This window comes from Phyllostomus hastatus, unplaced genomic scaffold (assembly GCF_019186645.2).
Source record: "Phyllostomus hastatus isolate PE091 unplaced genomic scaffold, TTU_PhHast_1.1 phas_contig_159, whole genome shotgun sequence".
Classification (NCBI taxonomy): domain Eukaryota; kingdom Metazoa; phylum Chordata; class Mammalia; order Chiroptera; family Phyllostomidae; genus Phyllostomus; species Phyllostomus hastatus.
Window position 1 is genome coordinate 12,516,509 of NW_025333640.1, and position 24,784 is coordinate 12,541,292.

Below are 24,784 nucleotides of genomic sequence, written 5' to 3' on the forward strand. Positions count from 1 at the left end.
CAAAACTATATCAAACCTAATTTAATGACATTCAACCGGTAAGTATTTAGAGCTGGCTATACCGCTACAACCACAAATCCTGGAGAGATGGCAAAGAACCATTTCACACTGGCCCTGTCTTCAGGGAACTCTTGCTGAGTCAGGAATACAAGGAGTTTACTAAAAAATAATATCACATTTTGCAATCAGGGTCATAGAACAAAAAAATCCACATGAACTAGAGTCAGAAAATCTTACGCCTGAGCCTTAGGCAAGGCTTCTTAAATCGTGGGATTCCTGCTGCATCTTGAAGCGTAAGTGAGCGTAAGGTAGGGTTAAGAGAAGACAGAGAGGACTGCACAGAGAGCGTGTGTGCGCGCGCACTCACATGCATGTGCACAAGCACTTGGGTGTTGTGGGGCTGGGGGCAGGTAGGGACAAGATCAGAAAACATGAGCGAGGCCACAGAAGTTGGTGGTTGGAAGGTGACAAACCTGCCCCCTTGGACAGATGAAGTAGGAGAATCCAGGGCCGTACGTCAGGGGAGAGGTTTGGCCTTGGTGTGGAACCCTGAGCCCAGCAACTGTATGTTCTTGAGCAGACTGTGATGGAGAGTTTTCTGTGACTCAGAATACATTTCATGACCTTTCTCTGCCTCGGGGCCATTGTTTGTTTGAATTTGCTCTTCTTACACTTTGTAAAAATAACTCCATTTTTTAAAATGTTTTGTCTGAAAGCTTCTTGCATTTAGTTGTTCTGTTTCCCCCTCTAGGACTGATCAGACTGTCTGTGTTTCTGTCTCGGCAGGGCAGTGACAAATGCTTCCCAAGCTAAAGTTCCTATGTCTACAGCTGGTCAGACAGGTCGGGGGGTGACCATGGTCAGCCCTTCCACTGCAGGAGGGTCTGCCCCGAAGCTCCAGGGAAATGGAATGGCTGGGAGCCCAAGTCTTGTCCCCACAGCCGTGGTGTCAGCAGCTCATGTCCACACAAGTCCGCAGGCCAAGGTCTTGTTGAACATGACCGGGCAGATGACCGTCAACCAGGCCCGCAATGCCGTGAGGACAGGTACGGGGGGAGCCGGACTGTAGAGGGTCGGGAAAGGCGGTTGCCTGCACGACAGCAGATCTTTTATGACAGATGTTGAGAAAGGCAGATGTGATATTAAAATAACAAATAACAGGAAATAGAAGTAGGCACGGCCTAGTCAATGGCACTTTACATCTGCTTACTTTGGCTAAGCCTGCCCTGCACGTTAATTCAAGCCTGACCTACAGATTGAAGGCCTGAAAGAAATCCGGCCAATCCTAAGAATATCAATAATATTTGGGCACATGACTTCTGTGGTCACGGTCACACGATCTGAAACCTCATCGCTGCCCCCTGCGTGTCTACCGTGCGATAGTCTGCTAATCAGTGTGCAGACATGTTTTTTAATGAATTTTGTCACAAGTCTAATTTAGACCTAGTGGGACCTTGAAGAACCTTCTTCTTTCTATAGCATTGAAAACCTACCAAGAGTCTTGGGTAACAGTGAGAGTAAACGTGTGACTTACATCTGAAAAACCAAAAGAAAGAAAATGGTTCATAAGACTGGAGAGAGTAATTTTTAAAAAGAGCAGGAGGCCAGCGTAGTTTGACTGTGTACACTGCCATCAGAAACCGGCTCTGTGCCTCCAGCTGTGTGGAAAGGCCTCCCTTCTCTCCAACCAAAGGGCCTCAGGGTTATGGCTAAGCTTCCAGGCACTCACCAGACTCAAGGGCTGTCCTGGAAGGGAAATGGCATCTAGGGACCCAGCTAAGATTAAGTGCTTTTCAACCACCATACATCCATTATTTACTGTAACAAATGCAATAGCATCCTTTCATTATGGTCTGATGCAATGAAATGATTCATGTTTTGATGAGCAGCATTTACCAGAAAGCTAAATTTTACTGTGTTCCCTCCTGTCATTGACTAGTTTTGGCACACAACCAAGAACGCCCTACGGCAGCAGTGACGCCTATCCAAGTGCAGAACGCCACGGGGGTGGGGCCTGCAGCTGTGGGCCTGCCCCACCATCCCATGGCCTCCCCACAGCCTCCGCCTCCAGCAGCTGCTGTCAGTGTGGGTCGAGCCAGCGCCCCCCTAGCCTGCGCTGCGGCTGCGCCGATGGCCTCGCCGAGCATCGCCTCCGCCTCCCTAGAGACCGAGCCCAGTAGCCAGATAATGGCCATTCTCTCTGGACTTCCCACCTCTCCTGACAGCGCTTCAGCAGCTTGTGGGAGCAGTTCAGCCGCCAAACCAGACAAGGACAGTAAAGTAAGACCTACCTCCTCTTTCTCTGCTCATGTTTTGTCCTGTCATTTCCACTAATGAAAGGACCCATTCAAGAGCCCTCAAGTGCTCACCGTGCTCGGTCACTGTGCAGGCGCTAGAGGCATGTTTCTCTGCATCCTAACGCCCACTGGTCGCCACGCCCCGGGTTACATGCTGTCAGTCACTTCTCCACCTGCAGCTTAGGTCTCATGGAGAAGTTTCCTTCCCCCAACTCATTCTCGCATCATCTTGCCATCCTTAATTCTTCCTGGCCAGCCAGTTTTGCTTTTTGTTAGAAGGTCTTCAGAGTGTGTGTGTGTGTGTGTGTGTGTGTGTGATACAGAGGGGATGAAACTGTTAATCCGAAGTGTTATTTGTGGATTTATTTTTTCTATGGTGTACTTGATGATAATCAGGATGGGTAGTTTTTCTCTTTGACTTGAATTATAGGGGGAAGTTATTTTGTAAATCCATTGATCCTTTTAAAATTTCTCCTTTGGGGCTGAATTTCAAAGAAAACATACATGGGAAGTTGTGTTTGGAAGACTAATCTATGGTTGAGTTTGGAGACAGGTGGTTGAAGGCAAGGGAAATTGATGATGATTTTGGAAATTGATGAAAGAGAGGAGAGATAACAAAGTCCAGATAATTGTATTATATTCATGACCTTTTCCTCAGGATGTCATGCATTTCTCCTTTTCTACAATAAAACCCAGTTCTAGGAAGCTCTAGGGTAGTCATAAACTCTTAGCCACCTGGTTCAGCGGTAATAGATGTTGCTCTATTTAAAAAGTTAGGTCAGCCTATAAATAGGGGTTTATAAGAAAATAAACTTTACGGCCTACTAAAAAGTTAATATTTAATTGTTGGGTTAACATGAGTGTTTTTGAAAAAGATTGGTATCTCTTCAGCGTTTATAATTAACTACATTAAACCTGTACTCAAGCTGACATGTTCAACTTTGTCAATATCGTTAAAAGAATTATTTCATAGTTTAGATTTTAAAGTTTTGGAACAGCGTGTCTCAGGGCCCTTATCACTAGGAGAACAGGGACTCTTCAGCCCCTGCCCTCCCAGAAAAGAATCGGCTGATGCTCTGCGGCTTGAAAGGGAGACACCTGTGCTAGACACAGATGGCTCCCAGAGGGTGGACACGTCCCACCCCTGAAACTTGAGGTATGTTTCCCTCCAGAGCAAAAGGAATGTCACAGGTGTGATTTAGTTGAAGGTTTTAAAGAGATTATCCTGGATTTTTAGGGTGGGGTGAATGTATAATCACAAGGATCTCCACGAAGGGGCGTCACGAGGATCAGGGCCAGAGAAGATGTGACCTCAGAAGCAGAGATGAGAGTGAGTCAAGGAAGGAGCCACAGCCAAGAAAGGCAAGCAGCTTCTAGAATCTGGAAAAGGCAAGGAAGCCGATTCTTCCCTAGGGCCTCCAGAAGGAAGGCAGCCCTGCCAACACCTTGATTTTAGGGCCTGATTTTTATCCCATGAAGTAAACTAATTCAGGACCTAAGGCAGGTCTGCTGTTGAGCACCCATCCTTGACAAATGGCTGCTGGCCTCTGTTCGGATACCATATTGACCACAGTACCCTAGCTCCAGAGTGTCCCATGCCATTTTCTTTATTTTAAGATGCTTTGTGGAGAATGTTACTCTTCTTTCTCTAGGATGTCTTAAGGTATTTAAGGGTTATCTCCTTTTGTGTGTGTGTGGATACAGTCTTGAAGTTTTTTTTTCACCGTTCTTTGTGTCACCGGTTACAAATTTTCCCTTCCTAATTCTACTACCTTATTTAATGTTCCAGGTCCACTAAAGAGACTTTTCCTGATTGATGTAAGTTCAGTAATTTCATGATTAACAAGATTGGAGTGTCATTTAGCCCTCATTTCTCCAGCCAGTCTACAAGGATAGCATGGAAGAACTTTTCAAACCACCGCTGAGATCCAAACATCTTTTCCACTTGCCCGTCCAAACGGCTCCCCAGTGGCCCCACCATTCCGGCTGTTACTTACTGTTAGCAAACATCTCCTGCAGGAGTCTCCTCCTCACAGCCTCATGTTCTTTCTTAAGCAGATCTTTCATTAATACACTATTCTAGAATTTTCCAGATGGTCTGCAAAGTGCATTGTTGTCTAATTAGGACTACACACACCTGTTGTGTTGACCTGATCCCAGATTCACCAGGGTCTGTCAAAGATAATCGATTGCATTTTAGCTGTAAACTTTCTCTGTACTCTGGGGTAAATTCAGCCTATCAAGACTAGTTACTTGATCTCTAAATCCCAATCTCTTTATCTCTTTTCCTCTTATGAAGGTTTAGTCTTCCTTTCCAGTCGGAAGATTATCCTTGCCTTTCTTTCCACCACCGGAGACCCACCACCCATCCCAAACAGCAGGCTTCTATCCTTCTTGTTCTCCTTTCAAACATAACTTTAAAGCAGAGCAGTCCCTGCCCCCACCCCAACCCCCCCTTTTTTTTCTTTGGTCTTTAGATTTTTTGCAACTTTAAGCTCATATGGGCCTTGATTATGTTCTTTCATAGCAGCCATTCTCTTGATCTCATTGTAAAAGTCCTTTAAAAATTTGAGCCCATTAGGCTGCTCCCTGGGGGAATCACATTAGTACCTTTAGATGCCTCTACGTTTTCATCTGTTGGGATGATTTGCAGTTGTATGGTTAGAATTTTATTCCAGAGAGCCCTCCCCCTTGAAGTATCTTTCCTTTTGAGTTTCAGGTCATGCATATATTTTCTTTGAACTTTTAAAATATGTTCTTTTAAACTTGAGAGCTCAAATCTAACTTCTCTTTGAGCACTTCTAAGTTCTCAGTATTTCCGCTTCAACGGCCGAACATCTTTGCCCCCTACCTAGTCTCAACCTTTCCCCCAGTTGATCAGAGAACTAGAGCCAAACTTGCAGTTTGCTCAACTTTTGGTGAGGTTAGCTTCTCCAAAAGTCAAGGAAAAAGTGTATCAGAGATTCTAGTTTTAGTTGAGACTTCCAGCAAAGTTAGGTGTTTGAAAACACTCTTGTTACACTCTTGAAAACTCTCCAGGCAGTGTGGGGTGTGTCCCCCAAATGACAGTTTGTCCACGGCCCTCTTCTTCTCTCTGAGCCGACGCTCTGCCATGGGCCACCACTGGTGTGCCGCAGCGCTGTGTGCCTTTCTGTGTGCACACAGCACCACTGCCGCTCTGCACCTTGCTGGGCTCGTCCTTTTGAACGATGTTTTATTCGGAAGTCCTGTATCACAGTCTCAGAAAACGTGTTTTTGTCCCTGACTTAAAGTCTCCAGCTCATTTGGTCTGGTAACTGCATTCCGTGATTTGATGAATGGGCATCACAGTCTTCCCAAACATCATCGCAGTTATTTCTTGGTTGAAATCCTGGGCCTTTTTGCTGTCGTTGTTGTTCTTTCTATAAGATTTTTGATGTCTTCTACAGTTGCTAGTTTAACAGTTTTCTCTGGGCATTTTTCTAACTTCATTTTCAGTTTAAAGGCTTCATTATTTGGTTAGCTAGGCCCCAGGCAAGTACGTTTCCCATCCTTATGAGATACTCATGAATATGTATATATATTGTTATTGCATTTTCTTATTATAAAAAGAATACATACTTATTCAGAGGAAACCCAAGCATCCAGATAGAAAACCTAGATATGGTTTGTGATCCAAGATTTAAAAGAAAACCATTAATATTATTGTATATATGTCTTCTTTCCCCGATATACCAAAATATAAAAAAATACTATTTTGGTATAGTAGTAAGCTTTTGTTTAGAAAATCTTTTCCTTCAGCGCCAATTATGTAATAAGCTATTCTTATACTTTATAAATTATGTTAAAAGATAAACTGGGGGATATTAAAATTTTTAAGAGTTTATTTGAGTAAAAGGCCGTTAAAGTTAGGCAGCGCCAAACCAGAAGTGGTCAGGAACAGTCCACCCAGCAAGAATCAGGGGCAAGACTTGTGCAGAGAAGGCAGGAGGCAGAGCAAGGACATTTTCTGATTGGCCACACTGAGCAGTTAGTTGCCTTACCTGGGAAAGCCTCGGGGCCTGTTCCTGACCAATAATTGTTATTAGGTTTTGATTCCTTAACCGTGAGGCACTTACAGGTCAGGGCTTTGGTGTGCTGTTGTGAGCTGCTGGCACTAGAACCACCTCAGTCTGATGGCCTCTAACAAAACCTCTAACGGTTTCATTAACTTAACAGTTCTAACCCTCGCATCAGAAATACAGAAGAAAGCACCCCTAATGCCCCACCCCAAGTGCCTCCATTTCCTACCCCTACCTTTCCAATCTGGAGATGTCCCCTAAGTCTCCTCCAACATTGCCGTTCGTTCCGGCAGGAATCAGCAGGAGTGGGTGTTTGTTCTTGCACTCTCTGCCATATCCTGGATATGTTCCTGAGAGGTAGCATTTCTACAGGGGTCAGCATTTGGTGCCTCAAACTCCCCACCCCCAAATTCCTAATGACTCTCTTCCTTAAGGAGTGAACCACAGGTTTTTTTCAATCAACCCGCTAATGTTTGAAGATTCTTTGCTATTAGTTTTGGTTTTCTTAAGAAGAGGGCCCATCTAGTTTTTAAATGCACACTTTCTTCTATTCTGAACACGTGTCCTGAAGTCCCTAGCGATCACTTTCTTTGCTTACATGGTCTTCTTTTTTCCCCAGTTCTCATTTTGCTGTCAAAAACAAGGTGGTCTGTGGGCGTTGCCACTTCCTTTTCTTAAGGAGAAGCTCACCCTTCCTGTTAAGTGGTCGGAGGCACTGTTGCAGCCCCTGCCAACAGCTGGGATCCAGACTAGTCTGGACGGTGTGGATCCACACCCAGCGGTCGGCTCAGATTGACCTTTGTGGTCAGCGGCCCTTGGGTAAATGTGTCTGCTCTTGCCGTTGCACAGAGTAGGGGTGCTGCCAGAGATGATGCCTGTGCTAGACTCACAGAAGAGCGGGGGCCTGGTTCCAACTGCACGCCGTACTAGCAGTGTGATTTTAGGCAAATTTAGAGAAGCTCAGGCAATGGGAATAACATCGATGCCTATCTATGTTATCAGGTGGATGTGAGGAATAAATATGGAAATCCTTATCAGTGTGTGTAATAAGATTTTTGAATCCAGTTGGTGTTGAACCATCTCTAGAATTTCACATGGCCTTTCCCTTTCTCTATGCTCCGTCTTTAAAAAATGCTCTCCTGCCCCCTCCCCAGTCGGCACTCCCTGGTCAATCTCTCCCCCCGACCCTGCCTTATTTTCCTGCAGAGCTCCTGTTTTACAGCGTGCTGGGCTCAGTGCTAGAGAATGTGAACGGCTTCTTGGTTGCTCACTATGGTGTTCCCAGAGCCTGGCACATTGTTGGTTCATATATGACACTCAATAAATATTTGTTGAAACAATGAGTGGCTATTATTGGACAATCATATGAATTAAGTTTTTGAAGTTCCTTACCTAAGAATAGCAATTCTGATCATTGGGAGTCTGACTGCGTAGATGTTTGATGACTAGAGGCCTGGAAGACTGTTAATCTTTTGCTACTTACTCTGTGTATCCGAGGGCAGGAGAAGAGGAAGAGGAAGACCAGGGGTAGAATATAGTTCTTCAGCTGTTGCTCACACAAAATTTATTTTTGCTTGGAAAGGAGTTCTGACTTGATGTTTCCCATATTGTACTTATTCTGTGTGATGTGACTAATAGAAAGTTATTAAGTTGATATTCAGAAATTATTTTTATATGTAAAAATTACTCTTTTTGGTATCTGGTGATGATTTTCTGATCCGAGTAGTTCTTTTCATTTTGGGGGCTGGTATCTGAGATGCAGCTTCAAATCATCAAATTTTCTGAAGAGAAAATTATGACTCTAAGTCATTATTTCATCTGAGAATAATTTCTTGGGAAGCCCACAAGAGAAGAATTATTAAGGTTTATGTTAAAAGATATGCCCCCTTTTTTTATGCATTCTAACATTACATTTTAAAAATTGCTTTGCTGAGGTGCAGTCTTCATTAATTCATCTGTAGTTTTCACCTCTGCCATTGGATTTTGAAAAAACAAAGGCGCCCTTAGATGATGAGTACCTGAGTTTGCAAAATCATGTCTCTGATGTGGCACATTGTGCTGCTCACGTAGAGAACATCAGAATGTGATATTAAAAGCACAGCTCCTTGGAATGCCAGCCACATCTTCTCCATGTTAACACCCCCCGCACACCCCGAGACAACACCTAATCCTCTGCCTTCTGCTCCGCGGGTCGCCGCCAGCGGCTGATGATGATAACACATCCCCTAGAAGTCATTAAAGCAATCTGTATTTAATGTGTTTAATCATTTTAGATGAACCAAGTCATCTTTCTTCTTAATCACTTTAGAGGCTGTTCCCCGAGCACCATTCAGTTAACTGATATTTTTCTGAGTGCCCAGACTGAGCTTTTAAGAAAGCTCTTTAGCTGTGGCTTGCTGAGATTGTAATTTATCAATGGACTTGATGTTCTCAGTACATCGGTGGGGGTCCAGAGATTAGAGAGTGCTTTCTTACATCATGGCAGAAATAGCTGGAAGCCGTGGCTGACTGCTGCTTTCGATGTGCAAGCCATTGGACACAAGCCTCTTTCCCAGCTCATTTTCCGGCCCTCCACACCTCAGGCTCCCTTGGAGAAGTGCGGCAGCAGCTCTGGCAGGTCTTTCGTGGGGCCACTGCACTGGCCATTGTGTAGAGGGAAGGAAGTCTTTATCACCACTGGATAATCCAGAGTATCCTCTTACTTCTTTCACCTTGGAATGAGCTAAGTATTTTCCCCTCCCTCCACCTGCCTCATGTTCTTCCAGTCTTGGCCTCTCAACTCAGGGGGTGCCTGGCTGTGCACGAGGCACAGGGTGTGCTGCAGAGGTGTCTGAGGTCCAGGCACTGCACTCAAGCAGGTGCTCCAACTTTATACGGTTATGTCTTGGAACACATATAAGTAACCTATTGGAAAGTGTGAAATTAGATAAGTGAAGCAATAGCTAGTAAGGTACATTGAGGCCAGTCCTTAAAGAAATATGCCAAAGAGTATTCCTTTGGCTGGGGTGGGGAGAAAGAGGGTCTGTAATCGATTGATTGGCTCTTCTTGTCTGCAGCCTGAGTTGAGCATGTGCAGAAATGACAGAACCCCCACCGTCTCACCCCTGCCCCTGTTTCTAACCCAAGAGTAGCACATACTGTGCACTGTGTTGGGTAAATGGGGCACATGGTGCAGTCTCCCCAGATGCCGTTTCATTGTCTGATGAATGATTACTTTGGTCTCTTCCTTTTTCCCTGCCATTCTATGTCCAGTGAAACTGTGTGGTTACGGAGTCAGACTCTTTTTCCCCAAGGCATTTCTACTGAGTATGAACTGACTCGTATATTACCAAGAAAAAATCCTCAGTGTTATATCTCCATATAGGTTCCTCATAGTTCCATTTTTCTGTTAGTGGGACCTTAATGATTCTAATTTGCCTGTAGAGTTTTCTAAAGAATTGTTTCTCTGTAAAACATTTTCCTTTCAAGCCATATTTCCATTCAGAGGACTGTATGATGGAGTCGACATCTTAGTAAAACATTTTGAAATGATGATTGTTACCTATGCCGGGTCGTCAGAAAGGACATTGATGTTGGGAACGAAGGGGAGCTGGCTCTAGATCTGGCTGTCCAAGAGGAGCAATGAACAGAAATGTCAACAGAGACAGGGCTTCAGGGGCTGGCTTCTCTGGGGTGCTATTGCTGGGGGAAATCCCCGTTTGTACATTTGCTTGCAAAAAGAGACACGCAATGGTTTTGCACCTACTGAAGCTTTCTTTAAATTTTCGTAGAGTGTTTTTGGCTTTTCAAACAGGGTGTACTTATACAATACAAATGGTTTGACTTCTGTTATTTTGGACTTGTTCAATTTTATAAAGATGTCTTATGAGTAGTAGTTTAGCCTTTAACTCTAATCAAAACATGACTACCTATAAATATAAGAAGTCAAGTCTATGGATAGAGAGTAAAGTGCTATTAGGTTTACGTTTAATTCAGCATACAAGAACTAGAGATAGGATAGGCAAAATTTCAGGAAAATTAAGTCCATAATCTGAGATTTCCATTCAGTCCTAAAATGCCTGCTTCTGCCTTCACCAAGCCTGAGATGTGAATTTGTGCATTTTCTGCATTACATCTTTTTTATCTGCTTATCCTACCTCAGTAGAAGATAGTGACGAGTGATGGAATGTCTCCAAAGAAGCAAAAACAGACAGGCAGAAAGGGAGAACCAAGAGAAGCACTAGGTCAGGCTAGTACCAAACAGAACTGATAGGTGGATAGATCATGGATAGCCAAATACCCGCAGAAATAATTTTAAAAGATCAGACCAAAAATTGAAACTACACCGCCCTGTAGATTACAACACAACAGTACCATCAGTCTTCAACTGATGTACCTTTTTTTTTTTTCTAGAAAGAAAGAAAGGGTTTGTTGAAGTTGCTGTCTGGCGCCTCCACCAAGCGGAAGCCCCGAGTATCCCCTCCAGCCTCACCCACCCTGGAAGTGGAACTGGGTGGCGGCGACTTGCCGCTGCAGGGAGCAGTGGGTCCCGAGCTGCCGCTGGGGGGCGCCCACGGCAGGGCCGGCTCCTGCCCCGCCGACGGGGATGGCCCTGCCTCCGCAGTGGCGGCTGGAGCAGCTCTGGCCCAGGAGGCTCTTCATCGCAAGACGAGCTCCCTGGACTCTTCTGTTCCCATCGCCCCACCTCCTCGGCAGCCTGGCTCCTCTCTGGGCTCCGTCATGAGTGAGTCTAGGCCTGTTGTTTGTGAAAGGTGAGTGCAGCATTTTTGTAGGAGAACACTGAGAACTGTGTGGCAAGCTTTATGCCAGAATATTTATTCTGATAGTTAAGATATTTTCTCACATCCTCCTAATTTTTTTAAGCTAAATATGTAATAACAACCAAGCATTGGCTTTCTTTTACCACTTGCTATAACGTAGTCTAGTCTGCTTTTCCCTCCCGAGTGCCTTCTTGTGCACTTTCTCCAGACTACCGCTCCAGAACTGTATCCGGATGAAGTTGGTCAGTCCCTGGAAACTTGTTCACATCTCTTCCTGCTTCTCGGTTTCTCTCTTCTACTGCCAGTGACTGCTCCCTTGTTTCACCCACTGCCTTTTTCACTAGTATCTGGTACTTGTCACGCAACTGCAGGATTCTGCCAACCAAGAGGATTCTCTTTTTATTCTTCCTGAGCTAGATGAGTGTGGCTCATTTTTCAGAGACCTATTACCCCTATGACCCAGTGACTGCTCGGTTCAGTTACAGTCAGAGCAATGGCCTACTTCAGCGATTCTGGCCTTGAATAACGATTAGAAAGGCGAGCAGTTGTGTTTGATGCAGTTTCTGGGGTGCAGGAGTGCCTTAGGAAAGAAGATACACTTAATAAACAAATGTCTGCTGGGATTCTTGGAACTAAAAATTAAACACTGTTCATCCTCCAGAAAAACCTCGTGAAATACACTAAAAATAGTGGTCTGCTTTCATAAGCTCTAGGCCCTTTGTACCTGCATTTCATAAATGAAGGAGGTGTTTCGTGTGTGGAGGTGTTGCCTTTTAGGTAGCATTCCCTATTACTGGTTTGAAATCTTAATATAAAGTGTTATACTTTAAAATCACTTAAATCCATCTTAATTCAGCATTTCAAATGAACATTTCTGCCCACCCAAATCTGAGGCCTTTGTTCATATATTTTTGGCATATTTTTTACCCCAAAAATAAACTATAAAAGAATAAACTTCAAACCACCTATGTGTGTTAAGTATAAAGTACATAATTTATTGTATATTTTTATAGTGAGGTAAGATAATTTTCTGTAGTTCTAATCCTTATCAAACCATTTTTGAAATGAGCTATTACACTAAAAAGTGTTCTTTCCCCACAAGTAAAATTCTGTCCATCCCCTCACCTCCTGTGTTCTTTGTAAAGCTTTGGAATTTTCACGTAAGCCTTTATTCTGAGAGTCAACCTTTTTCAATTCCGTATCGCTCTGCTTTCCAGGGATGGAGCCTCTGCCCCTGGAGTTACTCCAGTGACTTGTTTACTTTCTTCTGGTGGCAAAGGCTGCTCCTCTGCCCGCCCCCGGGCATCGATCTGCACTTTTCCCTTGTGCCCGGAGTCACTCTCTTCTTCCCCTGTCATTTGTGGTGTTTGTGTGACGGTTCAGAGTGCGCGTTCACTTTGCCCAGACTCTCCCCAGGCACCAGCCCGGGCACTGCTCTCCCGCCCCCATCGTGCGTTCCTTTGCAGTTGCCAGATGTCCTCAGTCTCTGTGGCTCCTGCATTCCAGCCCCTTCCTCGAGAGGAGCTCATTTCTAACAGCGGGCTCCTGCTGACAGAGGAGAACAGACAGGCGATAGCGGTTCAGGGAGCACGGGATGCACCCAGCAGGGAACGTGGAGACCTTAACGATGGGACAGGCGGGCACGGGCACTCTGGAATTCTCTGGAATGTTTCTTACGTAACCGTTTCCATTTTTACAAGTGGGAAAGGAGTCTTTGGAGAAGATTTCTGCCCAAGTTTATATTTTTATAGTTCATGTGTTCAAGGGAATATTAAATGAAATAGCCAGCCTGACCACCTTTTCTCAGTCCCTTTGCCTTCACACAAGTACGGTGATAACATTTATTTACCTTGGAGTCTTAGGTCTGCCTGGCTATAAAAACAGTAGGAAAAATGTGTGGAAACAAGTAGTAGGGGACAACATCCTATTATTCACTGGGAATGAAATTTTTTTCATGAACAGAAAGCTACCAACTATGTCACTTTTGACATTTCAAAACTTTCAACACAATAAAAAGTACTTACTTAATGCTACAAATGAAGGAACAAGTACCTTTCACATCAGTATCATTCAGAAAGCATTGCAGGATCTTAGATTCCTTGATTCACAATCTAAATATCAACAACTCCTGCCCCGGGGAAAAATGCAGAGTGGCTGGGGTTCTTTTGGTAGCATGTCGACTGATAGAATTTCATGGAACTATGTTTCTGTGCAGAATATCGGTACAGTGCGAGATAAGATTCATCTGCAGAGTATCATGAGAACTAACATAAAATTTCTCCTCAAACCCTGGCCCTGCCCCATAAATCTAAACTGAGAGAGTGTGACGTGGGCAGCCAGCGCTGTGGTGGAAAGAAGCCTGCCCGGGACGGAAAGACTGAAACCAGCCTCACAATAGGGAAGGATGGACCTGGCAGTGTGTTGACAGGTCTTGCTGTCTGTCCGAGAGAGGATTCTCTGGGAAACAAAAGGGTTCTTCTGTGTTTGTCAGAGAGACTGAAGAAAACAAGCAAGAAATGACTCTGTACCCTGGAGGCAGCGAGTGTATAATTGATGGCAGCAAACATAATAGAGCAGATATGTTAGGCTCTGTTTTAGAGGGATTGAAGAAAAAATAATCGGGAAATTGCAAACAGAAAGTAGAAATAAAATATTTCAGAAGGGATGGCAAATACAAGGAAGTGTATATGACAGCTTGTTTTGTCTTCTACTGAAAATTACACAAGTAAAGGGCTGAAGTAGATGCAGCCAGTCCTCTCTAAGTACATCTCTAAGTTCAGGGATTAAACTGATAGCCGTACACCCAGAAGCCCATCTCCTAAATTAGAAAAGAACCTGTGATCTCTGATCAGGGATTAAGCTAGAACACTTGGAAAAATCTCTATCCAGTTTATAGAAAGGTAGTCAGCTTAACCAGCATGGGTCAGTGACAGTGGACCCACTGGGCGAAGCAATGGACATAACTTACTTGGACTTCCAGCAGACTGCCGAGGGAGCTAGTATGGTTTTGCCAGTAAAGTACTTAATTGGCTATTAGATTGTTATAGCAACTAACAGAAAGCAGTAAATGGTTACCCATCCAGACCAGAGTGATGGGCAGAATGCCTCCCAGAGCCACCAGGGGTCCAATTTGGGCTATACCAGGGGGAGATTAGAAAAAAAAAATGTACCAACTACAGAGAATGCGAGAGAGAGACCAGAGACATGAAGGAAACAGAAAATGTGTACCAATAAAAGATTGCAAGCGCCCATTTAGATGGAAGCCAGAACACCGTAGCCCGAAGCAGGAAGGCTGGCACTGGGAAGTCAGTGGAGCTTCTGTCTGCTGCAAGCTTCCGTTGCTCGAGTTCCACCTGGTAACTGTCACCAAGAACTGCTTCCGCGTCCCACAGCCACGAGAGGCAGAGGACCATCGAGGGCCCAAGTCTGTGAGCCACACCGTACACGCCGCACTTGCCTCCCAGATGCTCTGTTTTAGGGGGAGCAGGAAGTACTTTGCAACAACCAAGTTACCACTCAGTTATGGATGTTTCTACTTTTTTTCCTCTCTAATCTTTGCATTATTTTTATTTGCTCATTCATTCCTTTATTTTTTAAATTGTGGCCAAATACATGTAAAATATGCCATTTTTTAAATTTCACATTTAGTAGCATTATGTATATTCACACTGTTGTATAACCACCACCACTGTCCACCTCTAGAAGATTGTCAGCGTCTCAAACTGAAACTCTGCCCCCATTCAGCACTAACTCCCCACCCCCCTCCCCCCGCCCCCAGCCCCTGTCCAGCTCCTGTCTAGCCCCTGTCCAGCCCCGTTCTGCTTTCTGCCTCCATGAGCCTGACTATTCTGGGTACACATGAAATTGTGTGATACTCTCCTTTTCTGTGTGGCTTGTTTCACTTAGCATAATGTTTCACGGTTCATCCGTGTTCTAATATTTGTCAGAATTTCATTCTTTTTTTAAGGAACTTTGTGTATTTTTTAAAATAGTTTTAGTGTATAATTGGGCCTTTTCTTTTTGTCATTCAGCATGTGTGTTGAGAATTATCCTATGTGCTCTGCTGAAGGGTAGGAGGCATGTTAGTGAATTACCGTGATCTCACCCCTCGAGCAGCATACAGTCTAGTAGAGTAAACGAGGCAGGGAGGCAGTTGGCAATAGTACAGTGGAGACTGGGCTGGGTGCCATAAAAAATATACATGAGGCCTCTGGGGTCTGGTCAAGCATGAAATTGCTTCCAGCCGTGGAGCTAGAGAAGATTTCATGGGGAGGACTGGAACGAGGCTTTGAGAGGCTGGTTGAGCGTGGATGGGCAGAGAGGCAGTCAAAGGCAGTTCTTCCTTCCTGGTGGGAGGAACTGCAAGGGCCCAGGTGTGATGTGGGGGAAGTGAAGGTCACATCTGGGAGACGTGTTCGGGTTTAGAGAAGTGTTGGGTACGTTCATGGAGATAATAGTAACTATAGCTATACAGAGGGACTGAGGTCCGTTCATGTTAGGGCCTTACGTAGCAGTCTGAGGATTGACCTCATTCACAGGCATTGAGGAGCTGATAATGATTTCTGAGCAACAGGCCATTGCAAATAGAGTTGCCAGTTAAGAAAATGAATATGCTCGGTGTAGTATAGTGTGGGGACCGGGAAAGACCTGAGGCAAGGACAACAGGTAGATTATTTAATTATTTGGAAGGTAATGAGTTTGTCCCCAAAGGATGGTGGCAATGACAATAAAGAGAAATGGGTGGGGTGCAGATTTTGAGGGAGGATCAGCAGGTCCCAGGGAGGTCATGGGAGAGAAGTTCTTCGACTCCTGAGGTTCAGAACTTCCCAGAAGCACTATTCAAATCAAGATAGGCACAATCGGAGCGAGGCCGAGGGTGCAGCAGCGGGCAGGGAGGGCCTCTACAGCTGCGCTTCATGTCTGTTTGTCGGTCTGTAAGCATTCCACTCAGCAAACCCTTCCCATGCCCCAGACAGCTGGCCAGCGGTGCCCAGGGTTTGGCTTCAAGGGTCTGTATTGGAAATCTGTGTGCAAACTGCCTCACAAGGCTCCAGGCCAGAATCGGAGCTGGAAGATTTCTAAGTAGAGTCTGTTCCTGCTGCACCTGGTAGTCTTCACACAATCAAGACTGTGTCACAGTTTCCATTATGCACATAGTTTCTCATTCCAACCCCCAAGGGTTTATGACTTCGCAATGAAAATGGGCTCCCCCTGGGAACGTAGCGGGAAGATTATGTTCATAGCCCAGCAGCAGTTCTACTTCAAAAAATTTTTTGACAAAATTGGCTTAGTGCATTTTATAAAATGCAAATATTAATCTAATTCACTTCAAGTTTTTCAAGAACTGTTTTTGTTTCATTTCCCCTTGAAGGCAGCTCACAGAGAACCGGTGGGAACACATTTCATCAAACATCTCGAATGATCTGAGTCACTTGTACGCTTTTTTCCCCCAGAATTATAGAGCTTTGCTGAAATTTAACTTCCCCCAAATGGCAACTGTTTACATTGCTTTTTACACGGATTTTTAGTACATTGGAACACACTTGAGAAATCTCGTCTGGATCCCTTCCTTCAGATAAGTCCAGGATGAAATTATTTGTCTTGCTTTTACAGATGTCAGAGAAGGGATTCCAAGACAGTCACTATGCCGTTTTAAAGTTTGTCAGCTCTCGTTACCAGGCAGTTTGCCTTAGGCTGTGTTCTGAGTCTGTTTCTGGGGCAGTGGTGGCAGGCCACTGATGGCCCATTCTTCACCCCCTGGAAGCGCCGGACCCCTGCCTGCTTTGGGCCCAGCCATGCGATCATGATGGGCTGTGAACTATGTGAGCATCACACTGGTACTCGCACTAATTACATGGTGATACCTGTTTAATGCACTACAGTCCTATTAATACAGATGAGGAAACTGAGACAAGAGCTGAGATAATCGGCTCAAAGTTCATCTGCTCCCCATGACCTTCAAGGCCATTTCAGACCTCAGGCCAAGGTTCCTCCCACAATGCCTTACCCTGCCCTCGTTCCATACTTGATTAAACCCTAAGGCTTGTTGTCTGTAAATATTCATGTTCTAATTAACTGAACCTTTCTTAGAAATGACAAGCCAGCCTCCTTTTTGTGCTTTTGCTTCAGATTGTGAAAGATAATTTGATCTGTGTGTTCAAAGTGTCTCTGGAATTGTTTGGGCAACCACTAGACCTTTGAGAGATGCCTTTTTAATCGAGTAATAGCCTGGGACGCTTGCTCTGGTCCTTCTTAATGAGAATGAATTCTGATTTTTATGGGCTAGAGATTGGTAAAGCGAGCAGTCTTCTGAAAGGACTAGGCTCTAATGGGTTTTATGAATTTGGAGACAGTTCTATAGAATTTCATCCATCATGTTTTAAATTATAACATTATTTACTTACAGTCATGAGTGGATTCTGTAATCTGCTATGTAACAAATTATCCCCCAAATTTAGTGACTTAAAATAGTAAACATTTATTATCTCACAGCTTCTGAAGGTTGGGAAATTGGGAGCGGCTTCTCTGGGTGCTTCTGGCATAGGGTGTTCCTTGAGATTGCAGACAGGGTGCCAGCCTGAGCTTCGGTCCTCTGAAGACTTGATGGGGCTGGAGGGCTCCCTTCCAAGGTGGCTCACTCACAGCCTATTCGCCCCTTAATTGTAGTTTTCAACAAGAGACCTTGGTTCCCCACCATGGGGCTCTCTCCGTAGGGATGTTAAATTCCCTCACAGCATGGCAGCTGATTTTTTCCAGAGCATACATCCAAGAGAAAGTAAAATAGAAGCCACCTGCCTTTTATGACCTACCCTCAAAAAACACACCGTGTCATTTTCACAATATATTATTGATCACACAGCTTATCACTATACATTGTTGGGGAAGGCGACACAAGAGTGTGAATACCAGGGGCAAGGCTCACTGGGACCATCTTGGATGTCGGGAAAAGCAAGAGAAGAGTGAAGGAGGGCCTCAGTGCTGGAAAAATAAGGAGATAAAAGGATGTAGAGCATGGAAACAAGTCACCTCCCTCAGCATAGAGAACATTAAACCAACAGGGCTTCTGGGGTTTCTAAGTGATAATTACACCATTACCCTCTGAGGGCTGCATTGAGAACCAATAGAGAGAGACCATTGTTACACTGATGGAGATAAGAATGTCAGCATTTGGATTGAGTTTGTGGCCACAGTCTTCCCCTCCCTGTCTAGACCTTAGGAGAGCCTTCCCTGGGGAGGACTTGAGTTTGTAAAGCAGGTGGACTCCCCCAGATCTGCTGTCTCGCCTGTGTCAAGCCCCAGTGTGAGGGACACAGGGAGGCTGGGCCTCAGACCCACGTGTAGGAGGCAGGCCCGGGGCCCTGGCACACTCTGTGCTCCAGCTGGACGGAGAGGCAGAGCAGAGCCCACTGGGCTGGGGCAAGCACTCAGCCAGGGCGGAGCCCGCTGGCTGGGTTACTCTCGCCAGTCTCCCCAGTCAGGCAAATCCACTCCTTTCTTCTTGGAGAAAGGCAAGGGCAGGGACATTTCCTCCAGGGAAATAAAATAAAACTTTCCTTCCATGTTATGAATATTCGAATTGGACAAGAATGGCATTCAAAAAACCAGTCTGGGTCATCCATACTGGGCTATTTAAGCATATCCAAACTGCCAATACGAAGTTTCTACTTAACAGAGAATAGTTATATTCAAGTTGTTTTACAAACATTATAAACAGACTCACGCTACTTCCTATTCTGTGTGTACACACCATTTCTTACCACTACTCTGAATGGCCTTAACTAAAGTATCTCTCTCTTTTTTTAGGCACAGGGTGGTGGTTTCCTATCCTCCTCAGAGTGAGGCCGAACTTGAACTCAAAGAAGGAGATATTGTGTTTGTCCATAAAAAACGTGAGGATGGCTGGTTCAAAGGCACGTTACAACGAAATGGGAAGACCGGCCTTTTCCCAGGAAGTTTTGTGGAAAACATCTGAGGAGGCTGACATTGAGGAGGCCTAATATCCTATCACTCAACAAAAGAGCACAACGCAGTGTGATGGAAAGAGCACATCCGTGGACTTCCTACCAGATGGTCAGGAGAGAGCAGAGGACTGGCGTGTGACCCCAGAGCCCCCGGCACATGTGGAGCGGCAGGCAGCGTGAAGAAGGCCAGCCTGTGGGTTTTGTCACTCTGGACTCTGATGTGTAAGGTGTGCCTTGTACTGTCTGATTTACTATACAAAGAAACCTTTTTTTTTTTTTAAAGAGATATAGCTAAAACGGACAATTGTTTACAAGGCTTAACTAATTTATTTGCTTTTTTAAACTTGAATTTTTCCTGGAATAGATGAATTCTTTGGATTATGATTTTAAGGAATTATTAATTTATGAAATGATAGCTAAGGAGAAGCTGGATTATCTCCTATTGAGAGCAAGAGAGTCTTTGGAGAATGAACCCCTCCTCTCCCCGCACCGGTGTTGGTTTTTTTGTTTTGTTGGGGTTTTGTTTGTTTGTTTTTGGCTTTTTTTTTTTAATGACAGAAATGCCAGTTCTCTGATTTGGTTTTCCTCTTCAGGAAACCAAAACATGCCACTGAATCAGTATCAGTAACGGCCTGGGGTCTGGAGGCAGAAACTTGTGAAAAGAGAAGTTAATGATTACCTGTCTTTCTGGTTTGGTCAGGAATCACCCCTAAGACCTGGTCCTCAATTTAATTTTGTGGGTTTTTCATTTTCCTGGAATGAAATCAGTGAAAGGAAGAGTAAAGCACAACCCTTGAAGAGAAACGTATTCAGAAATCTATTTAGTTTTATAAGAGAAGCAGCTCAATCCATTGGTTGGCAATTGGAAAATTTGAAGTACTCCGGTCTCAGAATGGCTATGGAATGTAATTTGCCCATCTTCCCTTAAGTGATCTGCATGCCCAGGACACAATAAAGCGTTTGTGAGATAGTGGTAGTAAGTGATGCCCTTGTGCTGAAGTCAAAGGCTGTAAGAAACACTGTGAAAAGTTTACATTCATCCATCGTGAGTCTTCTCCCGCCGTTTTGCATGTGTTCCTGGGTCCCCACGGCAATCCAGGCTGTGCATGGTCTGTGTGTTCCGCTGCGACTTCCCGTTGAGGTGCGTCTGCCCTCGGAGTTGACCAACACAGGAACTGTAAAGTAAACAGTACTCTTTTTTTCTTCCCCAAAGCCACTACTGACCAGTTTCTCTGAGTGCACTCCCTCCCTCCCTGGCTGAGGTGCCCATCAGCCGTGACACGAAGTCATTAGTGAGAGAGTCCTTTATCTGTTCCCTGAGCTGGCGGATGTCAGGGGTGAGCCAGGAGGCTGCTCCCGTGACTGTTCTCTCGCTGCTCTGGGAGGCCTGGTGCGCGGGAGAGTGCCCACACCTTACAATTGTGGCCACGTCCAGCTGAGCCTGTCTTTTTATATCCGTTCTTTGATGCTGTTGGCCTCTCCCGCCCATTTCGTTCCCGTGCCACGCAGCTGTGGGTCTGGGGCGTCCGAAAACACAGGAGGAGGGAAGACAGCCTGGTAGTGAATGAAATATATCATTGCCGCCGTTTTCTCATGAACGAACACACATGAAAATCTTTTCATTCTTACTTTTAAGAATCACAACTGGGAAATAGAAATACAAACTGAAAAGGCTTCTTGCAATAGCAAGAGGTTTCATGGTCTTAAAAAGATATTATGTGGTTGAAATGAAATCATTCCTAAATTAACCATTTTTTATGAGACACTGTACATTATGTTCCTGTGTGTTGAATTTTTAAAAAATACTTTACTTGGATATTCATGTAATATATACAGGTTTGGTGAAATGAACTTTAGTTAGAAAAAAAAGCTGACATCAGCTTTCATCTGTGTAAGTTGACACCAATGTGTCATAATATTCTTTATTTTGGGAAATTAGTGTATTTTATAAAAATTTTAAAAAGTAAAAAGACTACTACAGGTTAAGATAATTTTTTACCTGTCTTTTCTCCATATTTTAAGCTATGTGATTGGAGTACCTCTGTTAATAGTTTCCTGCTATGAAGTTGGTTAAAATTTCATCTGTTAATAGATCATTTAGATAATAAAATGTATGGGTTTTCTATTGTTTTTTTTTTTGAGACAATAGATGGAGATTTTGTAACAAGGGCTTGTTACACACTGATAGGGTAATGATAAAATTGCAATTTATCATGTTAATAATTTGAAGACTGGAGAAAAGGTTCAAGATTAAAATTTGATGTTCATCCTTTATATTCTCCTTGTGTTGGTCCTTCACATTGTTTTCTTTTCTTTTTCCCTTTTTTTAACTTGGGACAGTTGACTTAATACCTACTTCATAAAAATTCTTTGCATATACATGAAACAGAAAATGCCTACAATAATCATTCTGGTGGTTATACTACATTTTATCCCTCCAACTAACAAACCTTATTTGGTTAGTTCCCCAAGAAGTTTCAGGTCTTCTTAGAAGAGTTTGTGGAGTTTCGCCAGGTGTAACCATCCTGCTCCCCCCTCCTTCTTCACGGCGACTAAATAAAGTAGTTTGGTGACTCCCGGAAGTTTTGTCTTGGCCGTAGAAGGGTGCCAGGCGGACAAGCAGCTGCGGGGTGGCCCGTGGGCCTCGGCAAGGCCTGGGGACGTGATCTGTGAAGTTCATCTTCCCTGGAATGACAGCAAGTTGCACATTTCAAAGGGCCGTGTATGTCATTTAAAAAATGTATTTTCCTGCTTTAACTCTTAGTTGCTATCGAATTGCTTATCAGAATGAAAAGATCATGAGTTCTAGGTTGTATCATACCTTTGTCAAGAAACTCTGTAATCACCTGAACAAGTCCATTATCACTTAGTTTCCTCCTGTTGCTGCTCTGTCTGCCTCCCTGGGTGAAGATGAGGAACAAAGGAGACAATGTCACCGTTTTTGAAAAGTACTGTTTTAATACGTGGCATTATTTTCCCCTCTGGTTTCCTGTGTTCCGTCTCACTCCCTTGGGGTATATGCACAGAATGCCTTTTAATGGGTGGAACTGGATTTAGAAGGAACAAATTAAGGTGATGTTTCCAAGTGCTATGCATTTAGTTTTCTATTTATAATGAAAAGACATTTTTTCCTACCTCCAAAAGTTCAGGTGAAAATTTCAATCCAGAGTTCTAATCTTTGGAATTCAAGTTTGAAAAATGTTTTCAATAGTCTAGGTTGTGTAGCTCATTGTGTGTATGTGAAAGTTTTAGAAGTATGTTTTGAATCAATTGATCTATGTCCTCACCAAGGTAGTATCTTACTGAAATTGCTCCTTTCTCAGAAAAAGAATTTGCCAATGTACCAGAGTAATTCAGAGGATATTTACAGAAGAGATGAGCCAACGTTCAAGCTTAGCAAAGGCTCACCCTTCACTCGCTCCTGTGAGCTCCAGGTTGGAATGGGGTGTGCTGGGGGGCTTCTCCTCTCCCAGGTAGTAAATCTGCAGAGACAGGGCAGAACTTTTGGAGTGGTAACCAGCCAATATGAACCATGACCATTTTTAAATACCCTCTCTCTGGTTTACAAGTGAACATTTCTTTGTGTTTTTTATTACTAACCTTCTGACCGGGCTATTTCCATTTCTAAAACCTCACCTTCACTTACTCAATGCAGATTCTTATTGTACTGCGATGGATGACCCGCATCCCCAGGAACCAGGCCGAAGGGGCCTGCAGTTGGCACTGCTCACTGGACCATCATCCAGTAACGTCATCGCTGGGTCACCAGACCTCATTTAGCCTTAATGCCGCACCCTCTCAGACCTGTTGTGTGGGCAAGTAAGATGTAAAATTCAGAGTCATTGCTGGCACTATGGCTAGAGTCTTTTTCCAGCTCTTTCTGCAGACCCTCAAGTTTCCCTTTCGAGAAATTCTGTTTTTTTAATTTGATTATTTTTGAAAGGGGGGTCTTTGAAAGACCCCCCCACTAGTAGATACCAATCAGCCACAACCCGGGCGGCCATTAAATCACAAGACCTAAATTCATCGATGGCTCAGACAGGCTAATGGTTGAGACAAAATTGCCTTTGAATTGCTGTTTAGAAGTTTAGGCGCTCTGTCTGTATGTATGTGTGAGCACAGGGAGGTGAACCCCATCATCAGTATATATGTTTCCTAGACAGTGCTGGCCCATAGAGCGTCTGCTCCAGAAGGTGACGGAAATGTTTTCTCTCTGGGCTCTCTATTATGGTGGCCCCTAACCGCGCGTGGCCACTGAACCCTTGAAAGGCGGCTACTGTGACTGAGGAACAAAATCTCTAATTTGATTTAATCTTAATTAAAATGTAACTATTGTAACAGGTTGTAGGTTGGGAGATTCTAGGGCCCCCCAAAGGGGGATTTGTAACAGGGTCCAGAACTTGGGGTACCTGGGAATATAAGATATCCCCCCCAAAGTCTGGCTGGGGGATGGGAGATGCTGAGCATTGAGAGTTATTGTGCATATCAACAGTAGGCTAGCTAGGGATCTGGGCATGACTCTGACCCTTGATGTGATGTAACTGGGAGGCAGCTCATCTTACCACTCTGTGCCAGAGCTTGCAGCTGGTTCGCTGCACCCCATGGGGCCATGCCTGCCTGGACTAACCAAGGCAGGCAGCTGAGAAAGGCAGGAACTGCGAGAGTGCTGGCAGGTGTGGCCGATTGTGGGAGGGGTCAGAAATGGGATTACAAGGAGATTTGAGGAGACTCCAGTGGGTAGTTAAGCCCAGGTGAGGCAACCACACTGGATCTTAACCATGTGGTTTTGGGAGTGGGGAGGTGGTTCCTTTACCATGCGGCTTAGAAGCAGGAAAGCAAGATGTAGCAGCAATGTGGAGCTCTCTCTTAGCGGTTTGAAAGGATGCAGGACTCCCGGCTCGCCGTAAGGATGCGGTTTGGGATTAAGAATGGGAGCCTAGCCGAGCTACGGACTTCTATTTTCTTTTCCTGAGATACAGTACCCCTGACTGGCCCGGTTTGGCAAGGGGAGGCAGCACTGTGTGTGTGTGTGTTTGTGGGTGTTTTAAAGGGACCTTGGGATTTTAATGGCAACATTCTGCCATTACTCTAAACCTGTATAACTTTTGAATAAATAGTTCCTTTCCTTTTTTTACCAAACTATGGCTTTGAGAGCCACAGTTCGTAACACCTGGCGGTGGGCAAGAAGAACCATAGTACAGAAAGACCCCAGGGGAGGGGGCTCATTTCGGTGACAGCATCTGGGCCCCCCTCCCCACAGGGTCCTTTCAGTAACAATATAAATATCTCTGTGTGTGTAAATGGCTACTGTGTTAGAAAGTTTAGTTTTAGAAAATTAAAAACCTGTTGGTAAAGGGGTATGCAAAAACATACCATATTGCTCCACTGTATCCAGCCCCTGCTCTGGAGGCACCAACTTATTAACAAGTTAAAGAACAGAGAATTTGATTGTGTGAGAAACCCTCCCAAGAGTTGTGAAAACATCTTTCTTTTGAGCCGTCAAGATTATTTCTTTAATTTTGAATAGTCTCTTCCCTTCTCTGCTCTCCACAAAGAAAAAAAAATGGAGGAAGTTAGAGATTAGATTCAAAAAGGGAATTGGAGGATTCCATTGAAGGCTTCTCATGTAGCCGAGTGGACCCATGCCTCCTGTGCCAGCAGAGATCCTGTGATCTGTCAGAGGTCGGGTCTTGTCTCTTCTAAGTGTGTCTGGATTTTAACGTTCA

The 24,784-nt window shown here is 44.4% G+C and overlaps 1 protein-coding gene across 1 annotated transcript in view; it reads left to right on the plus strand.

Moving 5' to 3' along the window:
* The window catches only part of SH3RF1 (SH3 domain containing ring finger 1), a 151,855-nt gene extending 130,523 nt beyond the window's left edge, over positions 1 to 21,332 (plus strand). The window contains exons 9-12 of the mRNA XM_045831436.1: positions 787 to 1,046; positions 1,940 to 2,280; positions 10,730 to 11,088; positions 18,901 to 21,332. Coding sequence (XP_045687392.1) covers positions 787 to 1,046; positions 1,940 to 2,280; positions 10,730 to 11,088; positions 18,901 to 19,069 — 1,129 coding nt within the window. The 3' untranslated portion in view covers positions 19,070 to 21,332. The remainder of the gene's footprint in view (positions 1 to 786; positions 1,047 to 1,939; positions 2,281 to 10,729; positions 11,089 to 18,900) is intronic.
* Positions 21,333 to 24,784: the final 3,452 nt, after the last annotated feature.